General features: G+C 48.7%; 1 protein-coding gene across 3 annotated transcripts in view; it reads right to left on the reverse strand.

Moving 5' to 3' along the window:
- Positions 1-27,119, reverse strand: part of GARNL3 (GTPase activating Rap/RanGAP domain like 3) — a 120,722-nt gene that overhangs the window by 69,859 nt on the left and 23,744 nt on the right. Inside the window, exons 1-2 of one of the 3 annotated variants that reach the window (XM_066580274.1) lie at positions 7,722-8,001; positions 4,841-4,861 (exon numbers count right to left, since the gene is read on the reverse strand). The exons of 1 other annotated variant lie outside the window; for it this stretch is intronic. In XM_066580274.1, the coding sequence (XP_066436371.1) occupies positions 4,841-4,861; positions 7,722-7,840 (140 nt within the window). In that variant the 5' untranslated portion in view covers positions 7,841-8,001. Of the gene's footprint in view, positions 1-4,840; positions 4,862-7,721; positions 8,002-27,119 lie in introns of those variants that run through there. One more of the 3 variants, XM_066580275.1, reaches the window with a different exon arrangement.

Raw genomic sequence — 27,119 nt, forward strand, 5'->3', positions numbered from 1 at the left:
CTTTCCGAGTATAAGATGCAGGTGTGGAGTGCAGGGTATAATCCAGATGATGGCGCTAGACAGCTGTCCCAAAGTCTATACCTTCAGTCAGCAGTTACCCTATATGGGTAGAAACGGCGGGCACTGTTTAGGGCCGTCATGTGCCATATCCAGCACTTCTGCTATTTCGTTATTCAGTTCTTTTGGCAAAGCCGAACAATAGAAATTATACCAAGATGTGAACATGGTCTAACATGCAGTCATATTACACCCAAATACAATGAATCGAATAAGATCAGATATTACAACAGGGTTCAAGTCCTTTATGTTACACAATCTTTCAGTGGCCCCCTCTGCTGGTTGTCACCGGTGGACCTTGGTCGGCCTTATCCAGATGGATTTCATTTTTTTTAAAGAGGGAATTGATGGCATCACAATCCGGTTCTGGCCTTCTCGGTGGAAAATTACATTGTAAAAGCCAATGACATCACGCAGCTCATTTCAGGGTTCTGCGGCCCATGAAGCTCAGTCTCACGAGACTTCAAACTAGCGCAACACGTTTGTTTTATTTGAAAGTTTAGCCATTCTTCAATTTTCGTTTCAACCTTTTATATGGGCTCATTTCTAATGAGTTCCAGAAAAACAGAATAAGGAGGTTCTAAAAAGAAAAGGATCACATGAGCAAACCGATGACAGCAAAAGCCGGACTGAACACAGCAAGTCCTTGAAAAAGATCAAAATTGAGCAACTTGGCAGCTGTGACATCAAAAGTCAGAAAAAGAAAGACGTCAGCCGGAGAGTTCCTCAATAAGGCCACAGAGATCAACCTTAACACCATGAAGTTCCTTGCTGCCGAAATAGTCTATGCTTTTCAATTCTTGCATAAGACCTCAGAACTAGTGATGAGCGAGCATACTCGCTGAGGGCAATTGCTCGAGCGAGCATTGCCCTTAGCGAGTACCTGCCCGCTCGAGAGAAAAGGTTCGGCTGCCGGCGCGGGGGAGCGGTGAGTTGCGGCAGTCAGCAGGGAGGTGCGGGGGGAGAGAGAGAGAGATCTTCCCTCCGTTCCTCCCCGCTCTTCCCCGCAGCTCCCTGCCCGCCGTCGGCACCCGAACCTTTTCTCTCGAGCGGCCAGGTACTTGCTAAGGGCACTACTCAGAACGTCCTCCTCGCCCAAACAAGACAGGTGGAGATATCGGATTTGGGTCTTGTCATTCATAACATCTTCAAAAGGTATCACAGTAAGCGATATATGCAAAATACATCGCTCCATAGATCAAACAGTGTAGGCCTTACAATTCTGCAGTGGACTAGTTTGCTTTCAGCGTTACAATGTACGTGATGCTGACAAAAATGTATCCGCGAGAACCAAAGCATATATTGACAGGAATCCTGCTGCATCGTTATCTCCTGTTTTCTAACTTCAATGTTGGGCAGTTGCTATGTAACTGCTCCCATAGCTGACCTGTTGAAGGGGCATCAGCTAACCCCATTATTATGCCTACCTTGTTTAAGGAGTTTCTGCTGGCTGGCCTCCCTTTAAGTATTTTTGGTTTCTGCAGTGTGGTGCAGTTGATAGCTATGACAGCATCTGTTTATCCAGTATATCTGGTTCTAGTTCCAAGTATCTTGTTCAAGTCTAATTGTTTAGTCAGTATCTTGCTCCTTGGTATTCTAGTCCACTCTGTGGTTTTGTTCGCTCATTACTTGCTCATTTCTCTCTGCCTGAGTTCATATTTCAACATTGCTTCAAGCTTCTAGACTAGGTCCTAGTGCCTTCCTGTTCTCAGGGATAGTGTTTCAGACAGGAATGCTGATAGAGATAACTTAGGGCTGTTCAGGGACAGTGGGGTCTGCTGTTGAGGGACAGTGTGCACTGTAAAAAATGGAAACAGTGGGTGCTATCGGCCAGAGCGTTCCCCCTGTATTAAGTAATTGCTGACTGGACTTACAGACCTTGGGGCAGCTACCTAGCACCATCATCTGAATAGCAACCTCTACTTCACCACTATATCTATACAGATGGAAAGATCAGCATCAACGTCAGCTGATTGTGGAATAAGTTACAATGCAGTAGTGTACATGTTCATTCCATATACATATCTAGTGAGCAGGCAACACATTACTCTGCCAGTATCAACACATTCAGTTAGCAGCTAGCGAGGTGTGTATGCGCTTGGTTTATACAGTTGCAGCATCATTCAGTGCAGCGTGGCTGCTTACTTTGCATTATCGTGGCGTTTCAGTTTTGCGGCAGCGGCTCGTGGACTTGGAAGGCACTGGTGTTGCTGTCTCTTGTGAGTTTTTATTATTTAGTACATGAGGAGATGGAGGATGAATCTTTTATAAGAACTTGCTGCTGCCCCCGTTACCTTCACACTGACTAAAATGACATGTTCAGTGACTGTGAGAGTGGGGAGCAGCGGGTCAGAAGAGGTGAAACGCCACGAGTCCCATCATATGCAGTGTCCCTACAAATCATGGGCGGAACTATAGGGGATGCAGGGGATGCGGTTGCATATTAGGGGGCCCATAAGGCCTCTCCTCTCCATATAGGAGCCCAGTACTATGAATAAAGCATTATAGTTGGGGGCCCCGTTACAGGTTTTGCATTGGGGCCCAGAAGCTTCAAGTTACGCCTCTGCTACAAATCCAAGCTCTTTACTCAATTCCTACAAATGTCTGAACAGAACTCCTGAATGGTCAATGTGCCTGTTCTGCTCGGCTACAGTATATCCCCGACTGCCATCACTAAATAACCAAGCGGCTCGGCTATATCCCATCACTATATAACCAGGCCGCTCAGACGTTATTGATTTGCTGAATGAATATTTCATCTAACATAGTATATAAAGGCATAACAGAGCCAGTTTGCCCAAAAACAGGTCATCGCCCTACGGTGAGAACAACCTGTGATTATATCTTTACACACGTAGTACTGTACACATCACTACACATTATATATAGTACTACGGACCCCTATACATCACACTGTGATGTGTAATTATATATATATATATATATATATATATACATACTGTAAATACTGCACCCACTACACATTATATATAGTACTATGGACCCCTATACATCACGCTGTGATGTGTAATAATATATATATATACATACATACTGCACCCACTATACATTATACGTTCTTTGTAAGAAGAAAATAAAAATCCATCCCCTAGAAAAAGTTGTTGTTTTGCTGTAAAACTCTGCATTCTGCATACAGTCCCATCTCAGGCAGATCTGTAAATGCTGGGAGTTGTGGTGATTAGATGGACGGTTTTGTCACCGGAGGCCCTAATAGTGGTTCCCCCCTTGTCCTATAGGAGGCTCCTTGTGTGCAGTGGCCTCTTCTTCCGCTTGTGTAGACTTGTTGGCCACTAGACGCCTCTACGACGCAGAGAAGAGATTTCACCCCGTTACCAGAGTCTGAGAGGGGCGCATTATTGGGATGTGAGAAGCTGGCCGTTCTGATCAACTGTTAGGGGGTGTTGGAAACCAGTGGATGGGGGGCACACAAGGTGACCGGACTCAGGACGCCCCCTACAGACTACCAGTAGAGAGGAGCGTCTGACCAGACTGTTAGGGGGTGTTGGGACCAGTGGATGTGTGAGGGCACACAAGGTGACCGGGATCAGGACACCCCGACAGACCACCAGTAGAAAGGATCGTCTGATTGTCCGACAAGCAGCTCCAACTGTTTCCTTGTCCGCCATCCAGAGACAGGGGGCGCCATCATTATACCCCTGTGTCTAGCAGAACAATTTCCAGGCGCTTGGCACAGGAGCCCACACAATATTGTCACACTTCCATGGCTGCCCGGGCACCAGATTTATCGCCAATATAATATGTATTGGACATCTGGGATGCCAACTTTGACAGCCTACGAGTTTACCTGATCTAAAGGCTCGGTTACAGAAAATATGGAGTGATATGCTGCAGTATACCATACAGAACCTGTATACCTCCATATCCGCCTGTATCACATCTTGTATCCAAGTTGGGGCGGTACAACAGGGTACTAGAGCCTCCATGCCCGCCCCTATCACATTTTGAATCCAAACTAGATGCGGCCCAACAGGGTGCTAGAGCCTCCATGCCTGCCTGTATCACATCTTATACCCAAGCTAGAGGTGGTACAACAGGGTACTAGAGCCTCCATGTTCAACCGTATCACATCTTGTATCCAAGTGAGAGGCGGTACAACAGGGTGCTAGAGCCTCCATTACCCCCATATCACATCTTGTATCCGAGCTAGAGGAGGTACAACAGGGTACTAGAGCCTCCATGCCCGCCTGTAGCACATCTTGTATCCAAGCTAGAGGTGGTACATCAGCGTACTAGAGCCTCAATGTCCACCAATATCACATCTTGTATCTAAGCTAGAGGTGGTACAACAGGGTACTAGAGCCTCCATAACCCCTGTATCACATCTTGTATCCAAGCTAGAGGCGGTACAACAGGGTACTAGAACCTCCCTACAAGGGGTCGGTTCTCCACAATAAATTCTCCTTTGCTCTGATATGTAATCACTTCTATCAATGTTACAATCACGGAGACATTTTCATTCCATCCGACATCTTCTCGGGGAGGTTAATGACAATGAGTGTAAATATTACTGCAGCTTCCTACACGTTCCACTATAATGCACCTCTAATACATTATAATGTGATATTATATAGTCCTGTGTTTCCTATACATTATACTGTGATGCGTATTATATATAGTACTGTAGCCCCCTATACATTATAACATGATGCATATTAACAGATGTTCTGGGCTTTTACATTGGTCTATATACAGTCCATATAGATCCCATATGTGATAATGACAGTACAATGATGGACTGTACCTGCCAGGAAGGACCGTCGCTCTGAGGAGTCACCGGAAGCAGCAATGGGAGAGAAGAAAAGATTTCTGTTAAAGTTACACATTTCCATCAGTACGAGATGCTGTGTTATTATACCCCGTGAATAGAGCCCCCCGGGGGTCCGACTACCAGGGGCTGGAATATCCCCACACAATATACAAGGTGAGTAGTGATATGATCACTTAGTGCAAATCCCCCCCACCCCTGGTTATACCAGTCCTGGTACAGCTTTCCTATACCAGTCGCAGCAAACCGATGCCCTATGTTATACCACTTGCAGTAGATGAATCCCGCTGGATACACCAGCTACATCCCATGTTATACCAGTGGCAGCAGACAGATCTCCCTGGTTATACTAGTCACACCCCATGCTATATCGGTGGCAGTATACAGATCCACTATGGTATACCAGTCACACTCCATGTTATGCTAATAGCAGTAGATGAATCGCCTGTTTATACCAGTCACACCCCATGTCATACCAGTCACAGTAGACAGATCCCCTATGATATACCAGTCGCGGTAGAAGGTATACCAGTCGTATCCCATATTATACCAAATGTATTCCCTTTGTTACACCAATTGCAGTAGATGGGTCCAATATAGTATACCACTTGCACTCTATTCTATGCCAGTTGCACTAGACAGATCCCCTGTGGTACACCAGCCACACCCTATGTTATACCAGTCAGAGTACACAGATCCCTTGTGGTATACTAGTCCCAACCTATGTTATACCAGTCGCAGTAGACAGATCCCCTATGGTATACCAGTCACACCCTATGTTATACCAGTCGCAGTAGATGGATTCCATATGTTAAAACAGTCGCAGTAGAAGGATTCCCTATGTTAAACCAGTCGCAGCAGAAGGATTACCTATATTAAACGAGTTGCAGTATATGGATTTCCTATGTTATACCAGTCACAGTAGATGGATTTCCTATGTTATACCAGTGCAGTAGATGGATTTCCTATGTTATACTAATGCAGTAAATGGATTCCTTATGTTATACCAGTGCAGTAGATGGATTCCTTATGTTATACCAGTGCAGTAGATGGATTCCTTATGTTATACCAGTGCAGTAGATGGATTCCTTATGTTATACCAGTGCAGTAGACAGTTCCCCGCGTATACTAGTCTCACCTATGTTATACCAGTCACAGTAAAGAGATCTCCCATGATATGGTCACACTCCCTGTTATACCATTTACAGTTGATGGAACCCCTATGGTATACCAGTTGCACTAGGTAAATTATCTTTGTTATAGCAGTTGCACCCCACATCATACCAGTCATAGTATACAGATCCCCTATATAGTACCAGTCACACCATATGTTATATCAGTTATAGTAGATGTATCCCCCATGGTATACCAGTCACAGTCCACGATATACCAGTCACAGTAGAACGATCCTGCACATTATACTACTTGCAGTAGATAGATCCCCAATGTTATCCCATCTGCAGTAGATGGATCCCCTGTGCGATACCAGTTGCATCCTATGTTATACCATTGACAGTAGACTACTTCTCTATGTTATATCAGTCACAGTAGGAGGGACCCCCATGTTATACTACTTGCAGTAGACAGATCCCCTATGCTATACCAGTGCCATAGATGGATCCCTTGTGCTCTACCAGTTGCAGTAGACAGATCCCCTATGCTATACCAGTTGCATCCCATGTTATATCATTTGCAGTAAACTACTTCCCTATGTTATACCAGTCACAGTAGAATGGTCTCCCTTGCTATGCCACTTGCAGTAGATGGATCTCCTGCGCTATACCAGTTGCAGTAGACAGATCCCCTATGCTATACCAGTTGCATCCCATGTTATACCATTTGCAGTAAACTACTTCCCTATGTTATACCAGTCACAGTAGAATGGTCTCCCATGCTATGCCACTTGCAGTAGACAGATCCCCTGTGCTATAACAGTTGCAGTAGACAGATCCCTTATGGTATACCAGTCACACCCCATGTTATACCAATTGCAGTAGGTCGCTCCCCTATGCTTCTTCTCGCCTGAGATGAGTTGGTTCCTGGGTTGTATTCCTGTACCCCCTCCTATCATACAGGATACAGTGCGCTGTATACAGCGATCACCCCTGGGCTGATTATTAGGAGTCCCCCCATCGCCAATACCCTAAATGGGATATCCCGTTGGTTTAAGCACTTCCTCCCCTGTAACGTATTGAGCGCCTGGCCCTCACCCGCTGGACACATGGGCGCTGTTTGCCCTCCATCAGCGAACAGGATGCCCCATCCACAGAGATCTCTTTGCAGAAGTCACCGCAAGCGTGACCAGAGGGTGAGGACAGGCCCAGCCGAATGTTCTGCACCCATGACAAGGACCCGGGGGTCCACGATCTACCATTGGCCGACCCTAACAAGAGCCCCCAGCTGATTGTAGCCCATGTGATGTGAAACACTGCAGTGTCACCTCATCTCACCAGCACTTGGTATAGGGCGCCCCTGACAGGATAGTCATGGGTAATGCAGACAAGTGCCAAGAAAACACCAGATGAAAGTATGCAACACATGTGAGCCCGCAGACGGTGCCCACATCCATTAATGCCCAGCATGCCATGATACCCGAAGAAATGGAGTCATGCTGAAAATGACGGGCGCTCTGCAGCAGTTAATGGGATTAAGCGGAGGTAACGGCGATGAGGTAGAGCTGCAGCAGGGAGGAATGCCTTCCTGGGGACACCGGCTGCGGAGTGTGCGCTGGGGGGGGAGTTCATACGACAAATCCCCCTCCCCCATATCCCCTGCATGTAGTATAAGTGCAGACATGCAGCAGCCCCAAGCCCTGCGGCTCATCCTATAGCACTACTACCCCCAGCATCCCCCTCACCTCATGCTATAATCACCAGTCCTCTCCCATCCCAGCGTCTCAAGCACAATAAGAAGGAAGGCAGAGGAGGAGGAGGAGGAGGCAGGCCACTGCAGCCAGCAGACATGGGCAGCAGTCATGGGCACAAGCTGGACATCAGGACCGGATGATGAGGGTCTCTTCCATCTCGGCGCAATCACTGCAGCGCCACATCCAGCCGGGAAGAAGGAGGAGGATGGATGGCAGGAGAAGAGCTGGAACCGGGCCAGGCTTCCCAAATACACACACCCAAGACGGGGAAAGAAAGGTGACGGGGGGTGTGGAGTTCTCCGCTGCTGCAAGGAACGCCAGCACTACAACCCCCACCATCTCTACACAGACCTCGAGTGTATATTATATGGCAACAGCTAGAATAGAAGAGGGGAGAAGGCATCCTGTCCGTGCATCCAGAATAAGTGGAGAGGGGCAATTATACTCAGACTGCAAAACAAGATTAGTGGCCCTGTGCACCCACACGCCTGACCGCTACAAGTGGCCCTGTGCACCCACACGCCTGACTGCTACAAGTGGCCCTGTGCACCCACACGCCTGACCGCTACAAGTGGCCCCGTGCGCCCACACGCCTGACCGCTACAAGTGGCCCTGTGCACCCACACGCCTGACCGCTACAAGTGGCCCTGTGCACCCACACGCCTGACCGCTACAAGTGGCCCTGTGCACCCACACGCCTGACCGCTACAAGTGGCCCTGTGCACCCACACGCCTGACCGCTACAAGTGGCCCCGTGCGCCCACACGCCTGACCGCTACAAGTGGCCCTGTGCACCCACACGCCTGACCGCTACAAGTGGCCCTGTGCACCCACACGCCTGACCGCTACAAGTGGCCCTGTGCACCCACACGCCTGACCGCTGCAAGTGGCCCCGTGCGCCCACACGTCTGACTGCTGCAAGTGGCCCCGTGCGCCCACACGTCTGACCACTACAAGTGGCCCCGTGCGCCCACACGTCTGACTGCTGCAAGTGGCCCCGTGCGCCCACACGTCTGACTGCTGCAAGTGGCCCTGTGCGCCCACACGTCTGACTGCTGCAAGTGGCCCCGTGCGCCCACATGCCTGACTGCTGCAAGTGGCCCCGTGCGCCCACACGTCTGACTGCTGCAAGTGGCCCCGTGCACCCAGACCGCTAAAAGTGACCCCAAGTGCCCACACCCCAGACCGCTACAAGTGACCCCGAGCACCCACATCCCAGACCGCTACAAGTGGCCCTACACATACACTGACTGCTACAAGTGGCCCCGTGCACCCATACCCCGGACCGGTACAAGTGGCCCTACACATAGAGTGACCGCTACAAGTGACCCCGATCGGCCACACCCCAGACCGCTACAAGTGACCCCGATCGGCCACACCCCAGACCGCTACAAGTGGCCCCGTGCACCCACACGCCTTACTGCTACAAGTGGCCCTGTGCACCCACACAACTGGATTGCTACAAGTGGCCCCGAGCAGTCACACCCCAGAACGCTCCATGTGACCTCAAGTGCCCACACCCCGGAACGCCACCAGTGTCCCCAAGTGCCCACACCCCAGGCCACTACAAGGTACCTCGAGCACTCACACCCCAGACCGCTACAAGTGGCCCCGATCACCCACACTCCAGACCGCTACAAGTGGCCCCGAGCACCCCCACACCGGATCGCTACAAGTAGCCCCGAGCACCCACTCCCAGACTGCTACAGGTGACCTCAAGTGCCTACACCCCAGACCGCTACAAGTGGCCCCCTGCACCCACACCCCAGACCGCTACAAGTGGCCCTACGCATACATTGACCGCTACAAGTGGCTTGTGCACCCACACCCCGGACCGATACAAGTGGCCCTATACATACACTGACCGCTACAAGTGGCCCTGTTCGGCCACACCCCAGACAGCTACAAGTGGCCCCGTGAGCCCACACTCTAGACTGCTGCAAGTGGCCCCCGAGTGACCCCACACCAGACCACTACAAGTGGCCCGTGCACCCAGACTGCTATAAGTGGCCCTACACATACACTGACTGCTACAATTGGCCCGGTTCACCCACACCCAAGACCGCTACAAGTGGCCCTACACATACACTGACCGCTACAAGTGGCCCCAAGTGCACACAACCCAGACCGCTACAAATGGCCCCGAACGTCCACACGCATGACTGCTACAAGTGGCCCCGAGCTCCTAAACGCCAGAACGCTACAAGTGGCCCCGTGCACACACCCCAGACCGCAACAAGTGGCCCTACACATACACTGACCGCTACAACTGGCCTCGTGTACCCAAACCCCAGACCGTTACAAGTGGCCCTACACATACACTGACCGCTACAAGTGGCCCCGTTCGGCCAAACCCCAGACTGCTACAAGTGGCCCCTGTGAGCCCACACCCTAGACAGCTACAAGTGGCCCTACGCATACACTGACCGTTACAACTTGGCCCGAGCATCCACACCCCAGACCACTACCAGTGGCCTCGTACTCCTTGACTACTACAATTAGCCCCGTACACCCACACCCCAGACTGCTACAAGTGGCCCGTACAGCCACAACCAGGAACGCTACAAGTGGCCCCATGCGTCCACACCCCAGACCACTATGAGTGGCCCCAAACGCCCACTCCCTGAACTGTTACAAGCGGCCCTGTACATCCACACCTAAGACCGCTACAAGTGGCGCTGAGTACCCACACGCCAGACTGCTACAAGTAGCCCTGTGCAGCCACACCCCAGACTGCTACAAGTGGCCCCGTGCAACCACATTCCAGACCGCTACAAGTGGCCCGAGCGCCCACACCCTAGACCGCTACAAGTGGCCTTACTCATACACTGACCGTTAAAGGGGCCCCGAGTGCCCACACCCCAAACTGCTACAAGTGGCCCCAAGCGCCCACACTTTAGATTGCTACAAGTCACCTTACACACACCCACACAACCCTTACTGCTACAAGTGGCCCGTGCATCCACACCCCAGACTGCTACAAGTGTCCATGTGTGCCCACACACCCTCTGACCACTGCAAGTGCTCCTACACATACCCTGACCAATACAAATGGCCATATGCGCACACACACACCCCAGACTGCTACAAGTGGCTCTAGACACACCCTGACTACAAGTGTCCCTACGCTCCCACACCCAAGGCCGTTACTATCACCCTACACCCCCAGACCGCTACAAGTGGCCCCGTGCGCCTATACCCCAAACCGCTACAAGTGTCCTTACACATACACTGATCGCTACAAGTGTCCACGTGCGCCCACACACCGCCAGACTGCTACAAGTGACCTTAGACACACCATGACCACTACAAGTGGCCCTGCGCTCTCACATCTCTCCAGACGTCTACAAGTGTCCCTGTGGCCCCATACACCCCCAGACCATTACTAGTGGCCCTACACCTCCCAACCACTAAAAGTGGCTCCGTGCACCACAGGCACCCTGACTACTACAAGTAGCAGCCAGTCCACACTCCTAGCCTGCTAAAAGTGCCCCCATGTGCCCATATTCCAGACCTCAGTAAGTGTCCCTGTGTGCCCCCCACTCCCCACCCCCAGACCACTACAAGTGACCCCATAGCTTTATATACCCCTAGACGATTACTAGTAGCTCTACAACCCAGATCATTACAAGTGGCACCCTGTCCACATCCACAGTCCGCTACAAGTGGCCCCATGCGCCCCTCAGACTGCTACAAGTGTCCATGTGCCCACAGACACCCTGATCGCTTAAAGTGGCACCCTATCCACACCCCCACCCCACTATAAGTGTTCTCATCTGCCCACACACCCCAAACCACTACAAGTGTCCCCGTGTGCACACTTCCCCAGACCACTACAGATGGCCCTGTGCACCCACACACACCCTGACTGCTACCCGCGGCACCCTGTCCTCACCACCAGCCCACTACAAGTGTTCCCATGTGCCCCCCCCCCCCAGACCGCTACAAGTGTCCCTGTGGCCCCAGACTGCTTCACATGACCCCACATACCCCAAGACTGCTAGATATGGCCCTGTGCGTACACACACACACATCTTGACCACTACAAGTGGCACTATGTCCACACCCTCAGCCTGCTACAAGTATCCTTGTGTGCCCATATCCGTAAACCACTACAAATGTCACCATGCCCCCAAACCCACCAGAGCACTACAAGTGGCCCTTTGTTACCCAACCTACTCAGACTGCTAAAAGTGGCCCCGTGCACCCACACCTCTACGGGTGATACTGTGTCCATACACACGAAGACCATGCTCTGTGACACGTACAGAACTGACTGTGCAGGAAGAAGGTGAGCTGTGTCCATCACCTATAGACTTCTATGGGAGTGTAATGAGCATGCTCTGTGACATAAAAAGGAAGTTACTGTGCAGGGAGGAGATGAGCTGTGCCAGTCACCTACAGGCTTTTGAGGGAGTGTAGTGAGCATGCTCTGTGACATAAAAAGGAAGTCACTGTTGAGGGAGGAGGTGAGCTGTGCTAGTCACAGGCATTTGAGGGAATGTAGTAAGAATGCTTTGTGAGATGCACAGGAAGTCACTATGCAGGTAGGAAATGAGCTGTGCCAGTCACCTACAGGCTTTTGAGGGAGTGTAGTGAGCATGCTCTGTGAGATGTACAGGAAGTCACTGTGCAGGGAGGAGGTGAGCTGTGCCAGTCACCTATAGGCGTCTATGGGAGTCTAATGAGCATGCTCTGTTACATACAAAGGAGGTCACTATGCAGGGAGGAGGTGAGCTGTGCCAGTCACCTACAGGCTTTTGAGGGAGTGTAGTGAGCATACTCTGTGAGATGCACAGAAGGTCACTGTGCAGGGAGGAGGTGAGCTGTGCCAGTCACCTATAGGCTTTTGAGGGAGTGTAGTGAGCATGTTCTGTGAGAGGTCACTGTGCAGGGAGGAGGTGAGCAAAGTTATTTAATAAAGTCCAACACTCTCTGGAGCTCCTGATGTTGGAACCATCCCCATATAAAAATTGGACTACGATGTAGATGTGCAGGAATGTGACATCAACAGATGAGGCGTCTCTCAAGAGATACAAACCTTGACCAACATCACATATGATGCAGAGTGATAAGAACCACTAGTGGCCTCAGATTACTACAGCTCTACACATCGGTGGACCGTGACCCATTTGGACAGACCCCATGCTCAACCCCAGACTAGCTAATACAGCAAATGCTGCCTACGGGTGCGTTCACACCTCACTGATTTGCTGCAGATTTAATGGCAAATCTTGGTGCAGATCTGCAGCTGATTTCAATTTGAATTCAACTTAAAGGATGAAATCAGCTGCAGATCTGCACAGAATTCTGCAACACAACCTGCAGCAAATCAGTGAGGTGTGAACGTACCCTACAACCAACATCATTCAACTAAATCCAGCCGGTTAGCAAGCCAGCTGCCATTACAGCTCGCTGCTTACCCAGGCTCCCGAACAATAAATTAAAGGGTTACTCCAGTGAAAACATATTGTACCATCCAGGGGCGTAACTAAAGGCTCAGGGGCCCTGATGCAAAACGTGAGCTGGGCCCCCCCCCTCTATCTGTATCTGTACCCGTACCCATACCTAATTCATGCTGCACAGAGACATAACTTGAAGCTTCTGGGCCCCAATGCAAAACCTGTAACAGGTCCCCAACTATAATGTTTAATTCATAGTACTGGGCTCCCTATATGGAGAAGAGAGGCCTTATGGGCCCCCTAAGGCTCCTGGGCCCGGGTGCAACCGCATCCCCTGCACCCTCTATAGTTATGCCCCTGGTACCATCCCTGCTCCCCTCTCATGATTACATTGTCAAATTCTGGACGTCTGTTCTGTGTGCTGCAGCCACTTTCATGCAGTGCAGTCCCCTGTCGGATACTTATCAGGCACCCTCTTGGGAGTGAGATTTTTAACTTTCACTGCCAATCAATCCCATGATGCATTTGCACACAATTAGCTGAGGCTATACCATTTCTGCCTGTTGGGGGGACAGTTTAGTCATCACTACCTTCTATATTTACCTAAATATAGACACAGAGAATAAGTATACAGTCAGGAGGATGAGCTGTGATCTCCTCCATTATACCTGTGTGACCATCATCAGTAACTATGACAGGAGTGTCTGTGTGCCCCTCTGTGATACACTCTATGTAATAGCATCACACAGATTGAGAAATTGCTAGAAACTTCACACATAAACTCAAGTCGATGCGGGCTGGTCAGAACTGAAATCGCATGACCATCTATCTGAGGAGAAGGTTTAAGATAGAAAGGAATAACTAACCAAGGTAGCACTAGTCCGCTTATATATACTGGGGGATAGCTACATAGTGAATGTATGAGAAAAACACAAATTACTGGAGTGGCCCCCTAAGGCTATGGAGCGCCAGGGTCAGACCATTGGTGGGAAAGACAGCAGGGAACAATAGGAAACACTTGCGATCCTCAGATGTGCCTGAATCATGCGCCCGAGGACCGCAATTTCACAGAAGTGATGCATTTTTGAATGAAAGATGCCTCGGATCCGCATGTAAAACACAAGTTGGCATGTGCGATATCCGGCTCAGTTTCTCGACCCAATATTGCCCTTGCCCATGTAAATTTAGCCTGTTACTTAAAAAATGTCACAGGGAAGACGAGGTGGGTAGGGAAGGTAGGCATCGGTACATGACAAATAGACTGGTGGAAACAGTAGGGAAGAAGAATGAATGGTGCGTATGTTCAGGTAAATCACTGAATTCAGTGGAAAAATGGAGGCTCACCTTGGGACGTGGTGATAGACAATACTACAAAGCACCTTTATAGCCTCCCACACAGGGAGAGAAATAACGCGGCGAGTGTCCAGATGCCCAGGAAAACGTCAACCGGCAGAATAAGGCAGAGGCAATGCAGCTCCAGCGAACAGCACTGTGACTCATACTTCTACCTGGAACTACTAACAACACTAAAGGCGGAAGTAATCTTCGTAGCTTTATTGTGTCTCAACACTACCGCGTTTCAGGGACAGACAGAAAGACCCTTCATCAGGATCCACAGAGACTTTATTACGTTTGTGCAGGGCTTATGCTACGTGGCCTACACAAGCGTAAATATTATGTCCTATAAAAGGATGGATATACATATAATATACTAAAGCAGAGAACACAATATATATAAACCATAAAACCAAAAAGGGTAAACCAGGGAAACTGACCCTAACTAACTGATACAAGGGAGCCCTACCTATAAGCGGAGTAATCGCCCTGATGAGGACGGCCTCACATCAAGAACCTGGGGCGACCATGATTTTCCCTAAGTGATAACAGGGAAAATGGCTGAGGGTAGACAAATGTGTGGAGAGCCTCGTGTGGCGCAGAGTGTAAGCTCTTGCTCACGACCTGAAGTTTGTGAGTTCAATCTTCGCATGGTAGCCGTCTCAAGGTTGACTCAGCCTTCCATGCATCCAAGGTCGGTAAAAATGAGTACCCAGTTTGGTGGTGGGGGGAATAAATTACCTGAAAGCGCTGTGGAATAAGTTGGCGCCATACAAATAACCAGATTTATTTATTTTAAATGTAGATACCACTGATGCTCCCAGTCACATGATTGCCATTATCCAATGAATAACAGCGATCATGTAAAAGTAAAAAAAAGTGGAAAAAAAAAAAAGAAAAACGTGAGGGGAGTTGAAATTATGTACCTAAGGCCCCCGGATTTATCCGGAGACCTTACCCCGGCTTCTGCGCACGCATGCACAAAAGCTGCGGTTTGCCGTGGTAATTTAAAATCTCCCCGTTCCTGGCTACCAAACGTAACCAAGAGCCTGGAGATTTCATGGGGTCACGAGATCGACGTTATCCATTGGATAACGGCGATCACAGAAAGAAAAAAAAAGATAAAGTTTCACCTCCCATCATGGATCTGTTTCGTGTGGGCGGTGGTGAAACTACTTAACTAAGGCCTCCGGCGATGTCCCAAAAGGGTGGACACAAGCGCAGACACTGGGGATGGCCCGGGAAATTTAAAATCTCCTTGCTACTAAAGGTAGCCGAGAGCCTGGAGCAGTGACCAAGGTGCGTGGTGAGCAGTCCCCAACGGATAATGGCGATCACATAAAAGTTAACAGAGAAGTTTGATGCTCCGTTCGGTTTGGGCCCTGTTGGGGTGCAAATCCTCATTTTTATGTGCACTATAGAAAATAAAACTGTATTTAAAATTACATATTTGCAAAAATATGACATTTTTTTTTCTCCTCTAAATTGCATTAACTCCTGAAAAGAAACTCCTCAGTGAATACATTAACATGTGTATTTTCTAAAACGGGGTCATTTGTGGGGGTATCTATCATTCTGACACCTGTGAGCCTTTACAATCTTGGCTTGGTGCAGGAAAACAAAGTGTTCCTCAAAATGTTAATAATTAATGTTAAATTTGTACGTCTCCTAAACGGTTAAATAAAAATAAAGTTTTTCAAATGTGCTTCCAGAATAAAGTAAACACATGGAAATGTATATCTTATAGAGATGAGTGAACGTACTCGGATAAGCACTACTCGTCCGAGTAATGTGCTTTATCCGAGTACCTCCCCGCTCGTCCTGAAAGATTCGGGACGCGCTGCGGAGCGGGGAGCTGCAGGGGAGAGCGGGGAGGAACGGAGGGGAGATCTTTCTCTCCTTCTCTCCCGCCCGCTCTGCCCCGCTCCCCGCTGCGACTCACCTGTCAGCAGCGGAGCGCCCCGAATCTTTCAGGACGAGCGGCGAGATACTCGGATAAAGCACATTACTCGGACGAGTAGTGCTTATCCGAGTACGTTCGCTCATCTCTAATATCTTATCAAAAATTTGTACTGTGAGTTTGCACATAATTGAAATATTCCAGTTAAAAATATTTTAAAAATAGCATTTTTTTTTCAAAATTTTCCCAATTTTGGAGCTTTTAATAAATATACACAAATTCTATCGGTCTATAAGTCCAATATGTGGCGAACTATGTCAGAATCACTTAGATATGCAGAACCTTTACAGAGTTATTCTATGTTGAAGTGACACATGTCAGATTACCAAATGTGGCCTGTCATTAAGGCGTAAACAGGCTTGGTCACTGAGGGGTTAAAATAAAGAAAAAATATCAATGGTCTTATTAGACATACCATAAGGGGATAGCTGTAAATAAACACAGAGTGGGATCAGAATATGCAGAATATTTCTGACATCTCAGGATGGCCTCATTGTAACAATGTTCACATATGGCTATAATACTATGGTCAGGCTGTTTCTGACTACATATGAGCGCTGTAGACTATGTGTTTGGCTCATCAGCGGCCCAAGCTGTAGACCAGTGTCAAACTAACCAAGTTCAGTCCCTTATACTCCAATCACAATGCCACCTAAAGTAGGTGAACGGGTGCTCGGTTGTTGGATGACTTGCTCTAATAGCAGGAACTGAAGAAACATTCGATCCCTGCTATTTAACCCTTTATATGCCACACTCAGTGCAACCGTGGCATGTAAAAGACAGACAGAGGAAGGGTCTCCCCCCCGGTCACCCAGCAGACCCCTGCGATGTGATCAGGGGTCCCGATAAGTTGCTATGGCACCCGGAGGATTGACTGTAGACTCCGGATCTGCCAGTTCAGGTGGCCTGTAAGGCTCAGTCTCTGGTTGACCGCATAGGCCGCCTGCAGACGGCCGGAATTCTCGCAGCCCCTGCACAGCTCTGTGGCTCACCCGCTCCTGGCATCTCCTCTCTGCACTGTGTGACGGCTGCCAGCCAGCCGGCGCATGCGCAGAGAGGAGCCGGCCCGTCACCACTGACATTTCTGCGTGGGCCTCTGCGAGACTCGCACAGAAATAGAACATGCCGCGATTTGTTTTCCAAGTGTGTTTTCACGCGGACAAATCACGGTCGTCTGCCTAGGATTGCGTTATATAATGCAATGCTATGCGGGCGGAAATTCTGCGGGAAATCCCGCCGTGGAATTTCCGCCCGTGTGGAGGGGGCCATATCAACTACTATATTGATGTATAGTAGTATATTAGAAGATGCTGATAATCAAGTTCCCCCAGTGGGACAAAAATAACAAGGTAAAAAAGTATTAAAAGAATAGTAAAAAAAAAATAAAAAAGGACAAAAGCTTTCCCCCTTTAGGACTTATTTACTTCTCTGGCTTTTGGAAGGTGACGACACGCTGTGTATGTATACGGAGAAATAGAGCATGGAGTGTCCACACGCCGGTGTGCATGGATCAATGAAAATCCATTGAGTCCATTCACTGTGTAGCATGCGTTTGGGCAACGCACGTGTGATACGCAGTGAAAATACGGCTGTGGACATGAGCCGTAAGGGATTAATACCCCCCAAAATAAGAAGGAAGTGGACCCCCTCAAGGGACACATATGACATATATCCTCTTTTTGAGGAGGCTTGAAATATAAGCCCTACCTGAACATAAGCCCTAGCTAGACTACATAAAAAAAAGAATACATTAGCTAGAGGCGCAGTCCGGGTCCCTTCCGCTGGTCTTCGAAGTTCTGTAGCTCTGCTGTGCGTCCTGCACTCCTCGGCCGCTGACAGAGCATTACTTCCTGGTCGCACTGCTCTCAGCCAATCACAGCCGTGGCATTGGTTCAGCAAGCGCTGCATTGATTGGCTGAGAGCAGCACTCCTTGAACCAATCAGAGCCATCAATTGCTGGAGGCGGGATTTATGAACCTCGCGACCAGCAAGTAATGCTCTGTCAGCAGCCGAGGAGTGCAGCACGGCGGAGCTACGGAACTTCAAAAACCAGCGGGAGGGACCCGGACCACGGCTGCTAAGTAGAATAAAACATTCCCTGAAAATAAGACCTTGTGCATCTTTTGGGGCAAAAATTAATATAGGACAGTGTCTTATTTTTTTGGAAACACGGAATATACATATACACATGCATACCTCCACCACATCGAGGGGTGGGCACAATGGAAGAAGGAAAGGCTCTAGAAATGATACAAGTTCCAATCCCCCCTCCGTTCATCACATTGTAGGACAGACTAAGACGGTAGTGAGAGGGGATTCTCTCTATGTGGACCCCATGCGGTTCGTCATCGTTTGTTCCCTTTTGTTTGCAATGTTCCCCGCATGTTGGAGAATACATCGCCTGAATTCGCACTTCGTCTTAAGGCCGCGGCACGGACAGGTACATAAATAGACGCGGCCCCCGTATCACACTGCAGAAACTGTGAGATGCAAGAATAAATTTGCAAGCTTTACAGCCTCCGCAGCGAAAAGTCGCACAGATTATATGATGCAGCCGCATGCCCAAGGTGGGTGCCAGCGTATAATGACTTCGGACGAGGAAGTCGCGCAGATTATGTGATGCAGCTGCGTGCCCAAGGTGGGTGCCAGCGTATAATGACTGCGGACGAGGAAGTCGCACAGATTATATGATGCAGCCGCATGCCCAAGGTGGGTGCCTGTGTATAATGACTGCGGACGAGGAAGTCGCACAGATTATATGATGCAGCCGCATGCCCAAGGTGGGTGCCTGTGTATAATGACTGCGGATGAGGAAGTCGCACAGATTATATGATGCAGCCGCGTGCCCGAGGTGGGTGCCTGTGTATAATGACTGCGGACGAGGAAGTCGCACAGATTATATGATGCAGCCGCATGCCCAAGGTGGGTGCCTGTGTATAATGACTGTGGACGAGGAAATCACACAGATTATATGATGCAGCCGCGTGCCCGAGGTGGGTGCCTGTGTATAATGACTGCAGACGAGGAAGTCGCACAGATTATATGAGGCAGCTGCATGCCCAAGGTGGGTGCCTGTGTATAATGACTGTGGACGAGGAAGTCACACAGATTATATGATGCAGCCGCGTGCCCGAGGTGGGTGCCTGTGTATAATGACCGCAGATGAGGAAGTCGCACGGATTATATGATGCAGCCGCATGCCCAAGGTGGGTGCCTGTGTATAATGACTGCGGACGAGGAAGTCGCATGGATTATATGATGCAGCCGTGTGCCTAAGGTGGGTGCCTGTGTATAATGACTGCGAAAGAGGAAGTCGCACGGATTATATGATGCAGCCGCGTGCCCAAGGTGGGTGCCTGTGTATAATGACTGCAGACGAGGAAGTCGCACAGATTATATGAGGCAGCCGCATGCCCAAGGTGGGTGCCTGTGTATAATGACTGCGGACGAGGAAGTCGCACGGATTATATGATGCAGCCGCGTGCCTAAGGTGGGTGCCTGTGTATAATGACTGCGGACGAGGAAATCACACAGATTATATGATGCAGCCGCGTGCCCAAGGTGGGTGCCTGTGTATAATGACCACAGATGAGGAAGTCGCACGGATTATATGATGCAGCCGTGTGCCTAAGGTGGGTGCCTGAGTATAATGACTGCGAAAGAGTAAGTCGCATGGATTATATGATGCAGCCGTGTGCCTAAGGTGGGTGCCTGTGTATAATGACTGTGGACGAGGAAATCACACAGATTATATGATGCTGCCTCGTGCCCAAGGTGGGTGCCTGTGTATAATGACTGCAGACGAGGAAGTCGCACAGATTATATGAGGCAGCTGCATGCCCAAGGTGGGTGCCTGTGTATAATGACTGTGGACGAGGAAATCACACAGATTATATGATGCAGCCGCATGCCCAAGGTGGGTGCCTGTGTATAATGACTGCGGACGAGGAAGTCGCACAGATTATATGAGGCAGCTGCATGCCCAAGGTGGGTGCCTGTGTATAATGACTGTGGACGAGGAAATCACACAGATTATATGATGCAGCCGCGTGCCCGAGGTGGGTGCCTGTGTATAATGACTGCAGACGAGGAAGTCGCACAGATTATATGAGGCAGCTGCATGCCCAAGGTGGGTGCCTGTGTATAATGACTGTGGACGAGGAAATCACACAGATTATATGATGCAGCCGCATGCCCAAGGTGGGTGCCTGTGTATAATGACTGCGGACGAGGAAGTCGCACAGATTATATGATGCAGCCGCGTGCCCAAGGTGGGTGCCTGTATATAATGACTGCGGACGAGGAAGTCGCACGGATTATATGATGCAGCCGCGTGCCCAAGGTGGGTGTCTGTATATAATGACTGCAGACGAGGAAGTCGCACAGATTATATGATGCAGCCGCGTGCCCAAGGTGGGTGCTTGTGTATAATGACCGCGGATGAGGAAGTCGCACAGATTATATGATGCAGCCGCGTGCCCGAGGTGGGTGCCTGTGTATAATGACCGCGGATGAGGAAGTCGCCCGGATTTCTGTAGGTAATACCAGGTGATTCACCTACTGTGGGGTCTTCTGAATAATTTGTCGCACCTCCGATGCTGCAGTATTGTACATCCCAATAATGCAGATTTTTGGAGCAATTTGTCTCATCTGCAGTGTTGGACGTTTGTGTCTATTTTGCGAAAGTGCAAAACTGTATAAACCTTGTCCAGGTGGGCCTTTCCCCTAAAACGCTCTCTTAAAGAGGGCAGGTAAATGCACCACATCCCTCAGCATGCAGCCAGCCAACATGCCAATCAGAATGCAGGGCACGCTCTTTTGTATGGAATTAAGTCCACGAGCAAGTTGGCATATGAGAGCACTACTGGGCTGCCCATGCCGGGGCCCCGGAGCTGGTGGAAGACCGGCAATTGAAAAAAAAAACATTGTTTGGAGTCAAAATAAATAGTAAAATATTTTTGACAAGAGCATTGAGTCGTCTGGGAGCTTTTAGGAAAAAGTCCACCGTCTCCACCCCGCAGTCATGGGGATGGATCTGTACAACCTCCACATCAGTACAGAAGCGGGTTCCCTTCCCGGATGCTAACGTACGACGGTAATGTCAGGACAAAGGAGTGCAATCCCATCAACATAGCTGCCAAAATTCTGCGTAAGATTGTCAATGCCTGACAAATGGGCGGTGCTTTAGAGGGCCCACCCCTTTTCTAGTTTCTTCCCAGTCTTTCCTTTCTGGATAGCCTTTTAAATTATTCACTAAGACCTCCTTTTTATTCTGATAACGTACGGCAGTAACTTCTGGGGTTCTGCAGTAACTTCTGGGGTTCCGCAGTAACTTCTGGGGTTCTGCAGTAACTTCTGGGGTTCCGCAGTAACTTCTGGGATTCCGCAGTAACTTCTGGGGTTCCGCAGTAACTTCTGGGGTTCTGCAGTAACTTCTGGGGTTCCGCAGTAACTTCTGGGGTTCCGCAGTAACTTCTGGGGTTCTGCAGTAACTTCTGGGGTTCCGCAGTAACTTCTGGGATTCCGCAGTAACTTCTGGGGTTCCGCAGTAACTTCTGGGGTTCCGCAGTAACTTCTGGGATTCCGCAGTAACTTCTGGGGTTCCCGGCGCACACTGTGCGTTGGTAGACTAAGACACTAACAAGTTGCTTTGATTGGTCAGCACTGTTCACGTGAGCAGCACTAGCCTATCAGAGCAATGAACAGGGTCTTAGTCTACCAATGCACCGTGTGCACCAGATGGCCACAGAACTGGTGCGGCCATCTTGTTCACAAGCGGAGGGTCGCTTTAAGACGTGTGAGTGAAAATTATGGCGCGTTTATTTCTTACTACGGGCTCAGTCATAGGAGCGTATTTAGTTTGTGCATTAGGCTTCCTTGACATGAGCGAACGCGCAATTTTATTTTTTGCGCCCGCAGGGCAGGTTCCTTTGTGTTTAGCTAAACAAAGACGCCCCAATTTAAATGGCTAATTATCCTAATAAGTTCCAGATCTTTTTTCTGCGCAATTACGCAGTATCTCCTAGCGTATTGTATGCACAATTGCGCATCCCCATTGACTTCTATGAGGATCTTCGGTGCACAAATGGGCAGGAAAATAAAGCATGCTGCGTTTTTTGTTTTTTTTTGTTAAACCGCAATTTGCAGGAAAAATACGTAAATGTGAAATTCTCTCGTTTCTATTCTCTGCATATTGCATGCGCAAATACGCCAGTGTGAAGCGGGTCTTATGTGCATATTTTTGGCGAGTGTAATATGCGCTGTGAAAAGCCCACTGACTTACATTCAGACCTGCGCATTACGCGCATGAAAAAAGCCGCAGAATACTCTATTTCGGTGTGTATTGCACACCGTTATCACAGTGTGGGTCGTAAAATACGCAGTAAGGGCTTATTCACACGACAGCTTTCTGAAAACAGATAGAAGAGAGAACCATAAATGTGGAGGGCACTATCCCACCAATCGGAATGCAGTATGTCAGGATCAGCTGAAGACAATCACATGATCTTTGGTCTCTTTCACACAGCGATAGCGTTCTCGCCGTGAGAAAATCGCAGCGATATCGCGTCTGTATTCTGTGCATTATCGCTGGGTTTTCTCACGGCGATATTGCGGTTTTGTTTCACGTGACTTTGTAGCGCTCTTTTGCCAGGATTTTCGGGGGGGGGGGTGTGGCTTGAAATATAAGCCCTACCCCACAAAAATGCCTATCTGTATTAAACAATTTTTTTTAAAAATCACCAAATAGCCGCTGTTTGGTTCGCCACACGTCTCCTCTGCGGCTTAGGCAGACTTGTTGTAGTTTTCAACAAGCGCTTCCCGGTTTGGAGGCTCAAAATCCCCGACTCCAGGAAGAGCTGGCTGTGATTGGTTCCCGAGCACCATAGCTCAGCCAATCAGAGCCAGTGCTCAATAAACGAATCACAGCCATCGCATTGAGCGTTCATCAAGCGCTGCAGTGATTGGCTGAGCTGCAGCGCTTGAAAGCCAATCACAGCCATTCAATGCGATGGCTGTGATTGGTTCATCGAGCACTGGCTCTGATTGGCTGAGCTGTGGCGCTCGGGAACCAATCACAGCCAGCTCTTCCTGGAGGCGGGGATTATGAACCTTCAAACCGGGAAGCGCTTGCTGAAAACTACAAGCAAGTCTGGCAAAGCTGCAGAGGAGCCGTGCGGAGAAGCTGACAGCAAATGTTTGGTGATGATTTTTTTCCCTGCAGCTAGGGCTTATTTTAGGGCTTTTACAGTAGGATTTCCTACTGTAAAAGTTGCATCACACCGCACGAAAACCGCATTTTCGTGCGATTTAATAGAAAGGAAGGCTGCATAGGAAAACATGGGCTACAAAACATCGCAAATCGCGGCAATATTCAGCAACCCAGGATTTTTTTTCTAGCAATGTAGCAGCTGACAAAACATCGTGCGATTTTTTCGCCCATGTGAAACCGACCTTCACCAGAGGGCCATGTAGGGCCACACAAATGTTTAGATGCCGCCTGACCAGAGGTGAGAGAAAATATTGAAGTACTCGTATTCCACAGATCCAGGATGTTGAGAGTTGTAGTCACCGTGCTGACAACAAAGCAAGTGTTCAATCCTGAGGGAGGCGCTTCACGGCTCACATGTTGCGTCGTCATCTTATATGTTCCCATTACAGGAAACCCGATTTATCGTTCTAAAAACTCCCAAAATAAAGTGCCGAGGAGGATGCAATGGATGCTGGTTGTTACCGAACACCCAGGGGCCCAACAATGGAGCTCCTGAGGGCCCCATCTTAAGGTCCAGTCCTGACAGGAGGACAGAACTTGCTGTCCATGCGGAGAATCCTCTAAGTGCTGATCTGATGCTGCCATCTGCTGGTGACAAGGAGAATAGGATTGGCAGGCCAAAGCTCCATCTTTTCTTTTTCAGACATGAACTGCTGTCTCTACAATCGGCGAATATAACAAACTCTGTAATATACAGACATGCAGAAGCTTGAGGCCGGTGTGAGATAATGCTGCAGAGTAAGAACGCTTTCAGAAATAGAAGTATTTTATTTTTGTCAATTAACAAAATACAAAGTGACTAAACAAAAGAGAAATGTAAATCCCATCAGTATTTGTTGTGATCGTCCTTTACCTTCAGCATCAGTTCTTCTAGGAACACTTGCACACAGTTTTTGAAGGAACTCGGCAGGGAGGTTGTGACAGACATCCTGGAGAACTAAGCACAGATCCTCTGTGGATGTCGGCTCGCTCCAGTCCTTCTGTCTATTCATGTAATCCCAGACAGACTGAATGATGTGAGATCAGGGCCTTGTGGGGCCAAATCATCACTTCCAAGACTCCTTGTTCTTCCTTACGCTGAAGATAGTTCTTAATGACATTGGCGGGATGCTGGGTGTCATTGTTCTGCTGCAGAATACATGTGGAGCCAATCAGACCCCTCCCTGATGGTATTACATGATGGATAAGTAGAAAGCAGCCCCAAAGTTGAAAGGAGCTTCCACCATGTTTCACTGCTGCCTGCAGACACTCATTATTGTATGGCTCTCCACCATGCTTCACTACTGCCTGCAGACATTCATGTTTCAATGCTGCATTCAAACACTCATTATTATCCCACTCTCCACCGTGCTTCATTGCTGCCTGCAGACACTCATTATTGTCCCACTCTCCACCATGCTTCACTGCTTGCTGCAGACACTCACTATTGTACCGCTCTCCACCATGCTTCACTGCTGCCTGCAGACACTCATTATTGTCTCACTCTCCACCATGCTTCACTGCTTGCTGCAGACACTCACTGTTGTACCGCTCTCCACCATGCTTCACTGCTGCCTGCAGACACTCATTATTGGACTGCTCTCCACAATGCTTCACTGTTGCCTGCAGACACATTATTGTTTCGCTCTCCACCATGCTTCACTGCTGCCTGCAGACACTCATTATTGTACTGCTCTCCACCATGCTTCACTGCTGCCTGCAGACACTCATTATTGTACCACTCTCTACCATGTTTTACTGCTGTCTGCAGACACTCATTATTGTACCACTCTTCACCATGCTTCACTGCTGCCTGCAGACACTCATTATTGTACCGCTCTCCAGCCCTTCAATGAACAAACTGCCCACTGTTACAGCCAAATATTTCACATTGTGACTCTTCATTCTAGAGCACCTGCTGCCATTTTTCTATACATAGTTGAGTCACTTGGCCTTGTTTCTACATGGAAGGTTTGGTTTTTTTCGCCACAGTTCTTCCATAAAGACCACTTCTGGCCAGACTTCTCCGAGCAGTAGATGGGTATACCTTGCTCTAACCGGTTTCTGCCATTTCTGAGCTGATAGCACTGCTGAAAATCTTTCAAATTGAAATGAAATGAAATACGTCTTTCATCTGCTGCACTAAGTTTCCTTGGCTGACCACGGCGACTACGGTCCTCAAAGTTGCCAGTTTCTCTGTGCTTGAACAACACATCATAAAACCCCAATTTGCTGTAAAATCTTTGCCTGGGAGAAACCTTGTTGATTAAGTATAATTACCTTGTGTCTTGTTGCTGTGCTCCGTCTTGCCATGGTGTATAACCTGTGTCATAAAACTGTCTTCCACAACCTCACCTTTGTAGCAGAGTTTGAGTGTTCCGCACCCAGTTTTAAGTCTCCTACACAGCTACTTCTATGTCAGTTAATAACTGTGTTTCAACCTATATATGGAAATGCTGATCATTATCACCTGTTTGGTATAATTGGCTAATCATACAATGATGATTTATCCGTTCAGTCGTTGACGACTTTCGGTCACCTTGTGGATCAGCATATGCCATGCTTCCCTGTCTTTGGCCGCTTCCTTCAGATTTTCCACAGTCATGTTCGTGTCAACCTTGATTGTGTCTAGCCAGCGTGTTCTTCTTCTGGACCCACGAGCATTAATGTTGTTTCCAGAGAATTGGCTCGTATGACATGACTAAACTATAATCCTACAAAATCCCTGACTGTGTGCAAGTGGACCCAGAAGAATTGATAGTGTTCTAAAGGCAAAGGCCGATCACACCAAATACTGCTTAGAATTAGATTTATTTTTTTGTTCAGTCCCTTTTTGTATTTTGTTAATTGCCAAAAATGGACTATTAACCCCTTAGTGATCAAGCCTGTTTGCGCCTTAGTGACTGAGTCAAATTGTGGGAACGTGTCACTTTAATGAAGAATAACTCTGTAAAGGTTTGCATATCCAGGTGATTCTAATATTGTCTTTTTTTGCCACATATTGTACTTCACTTAGGTGGTAAAAAAAGACCGATAGAATGTGTGCATATTTATTAAAAGCTCCAAAATTGGGAACATTTTGAAATTTTAAAATTTACCATACAATTCTTGACTTTTGCGCATGCGTCCGCCGCTTTGCTGATGGCTGCATGCGCCGAAGCTGAGAAAGGTCGGCAGATAAAAATCAGATTGGGGGACAAATCTGGGGACCTTAGGTATGTCATTTCATCTCCCCTTACGGACACGATCTGTAAGGGCAGATGAAACTTTAACTTTTTAAACTTTTTTTTTTCTTTACACTTTTTAACTTTACATGATCAGCCTTATACGATGTATAACAGTGATCATGTGACCGGGAACTGCATACAGCGGTCCCCAGTGACATCTCCCTGCATCTTTGAAAGCCGGGTGCAGGGAGATTTTAAATTTGCCGGGCTCCCTGG

Source organism: Eleutherodactylus coqui, chromosome 10 (genome assembly GCF_035609145.1).
Source record: "Eleutherodactylus coqui strain aEleCoq1 chromosome 10, aEleCoq1.hap1, whole genome shotgun sequence".
NCBI lineage: Eukaryota > Metazoa > Chordata > Amphibia > Anura > Eleutherodactylidae > Eleutherodactylus > Eleutherodactylus coqui.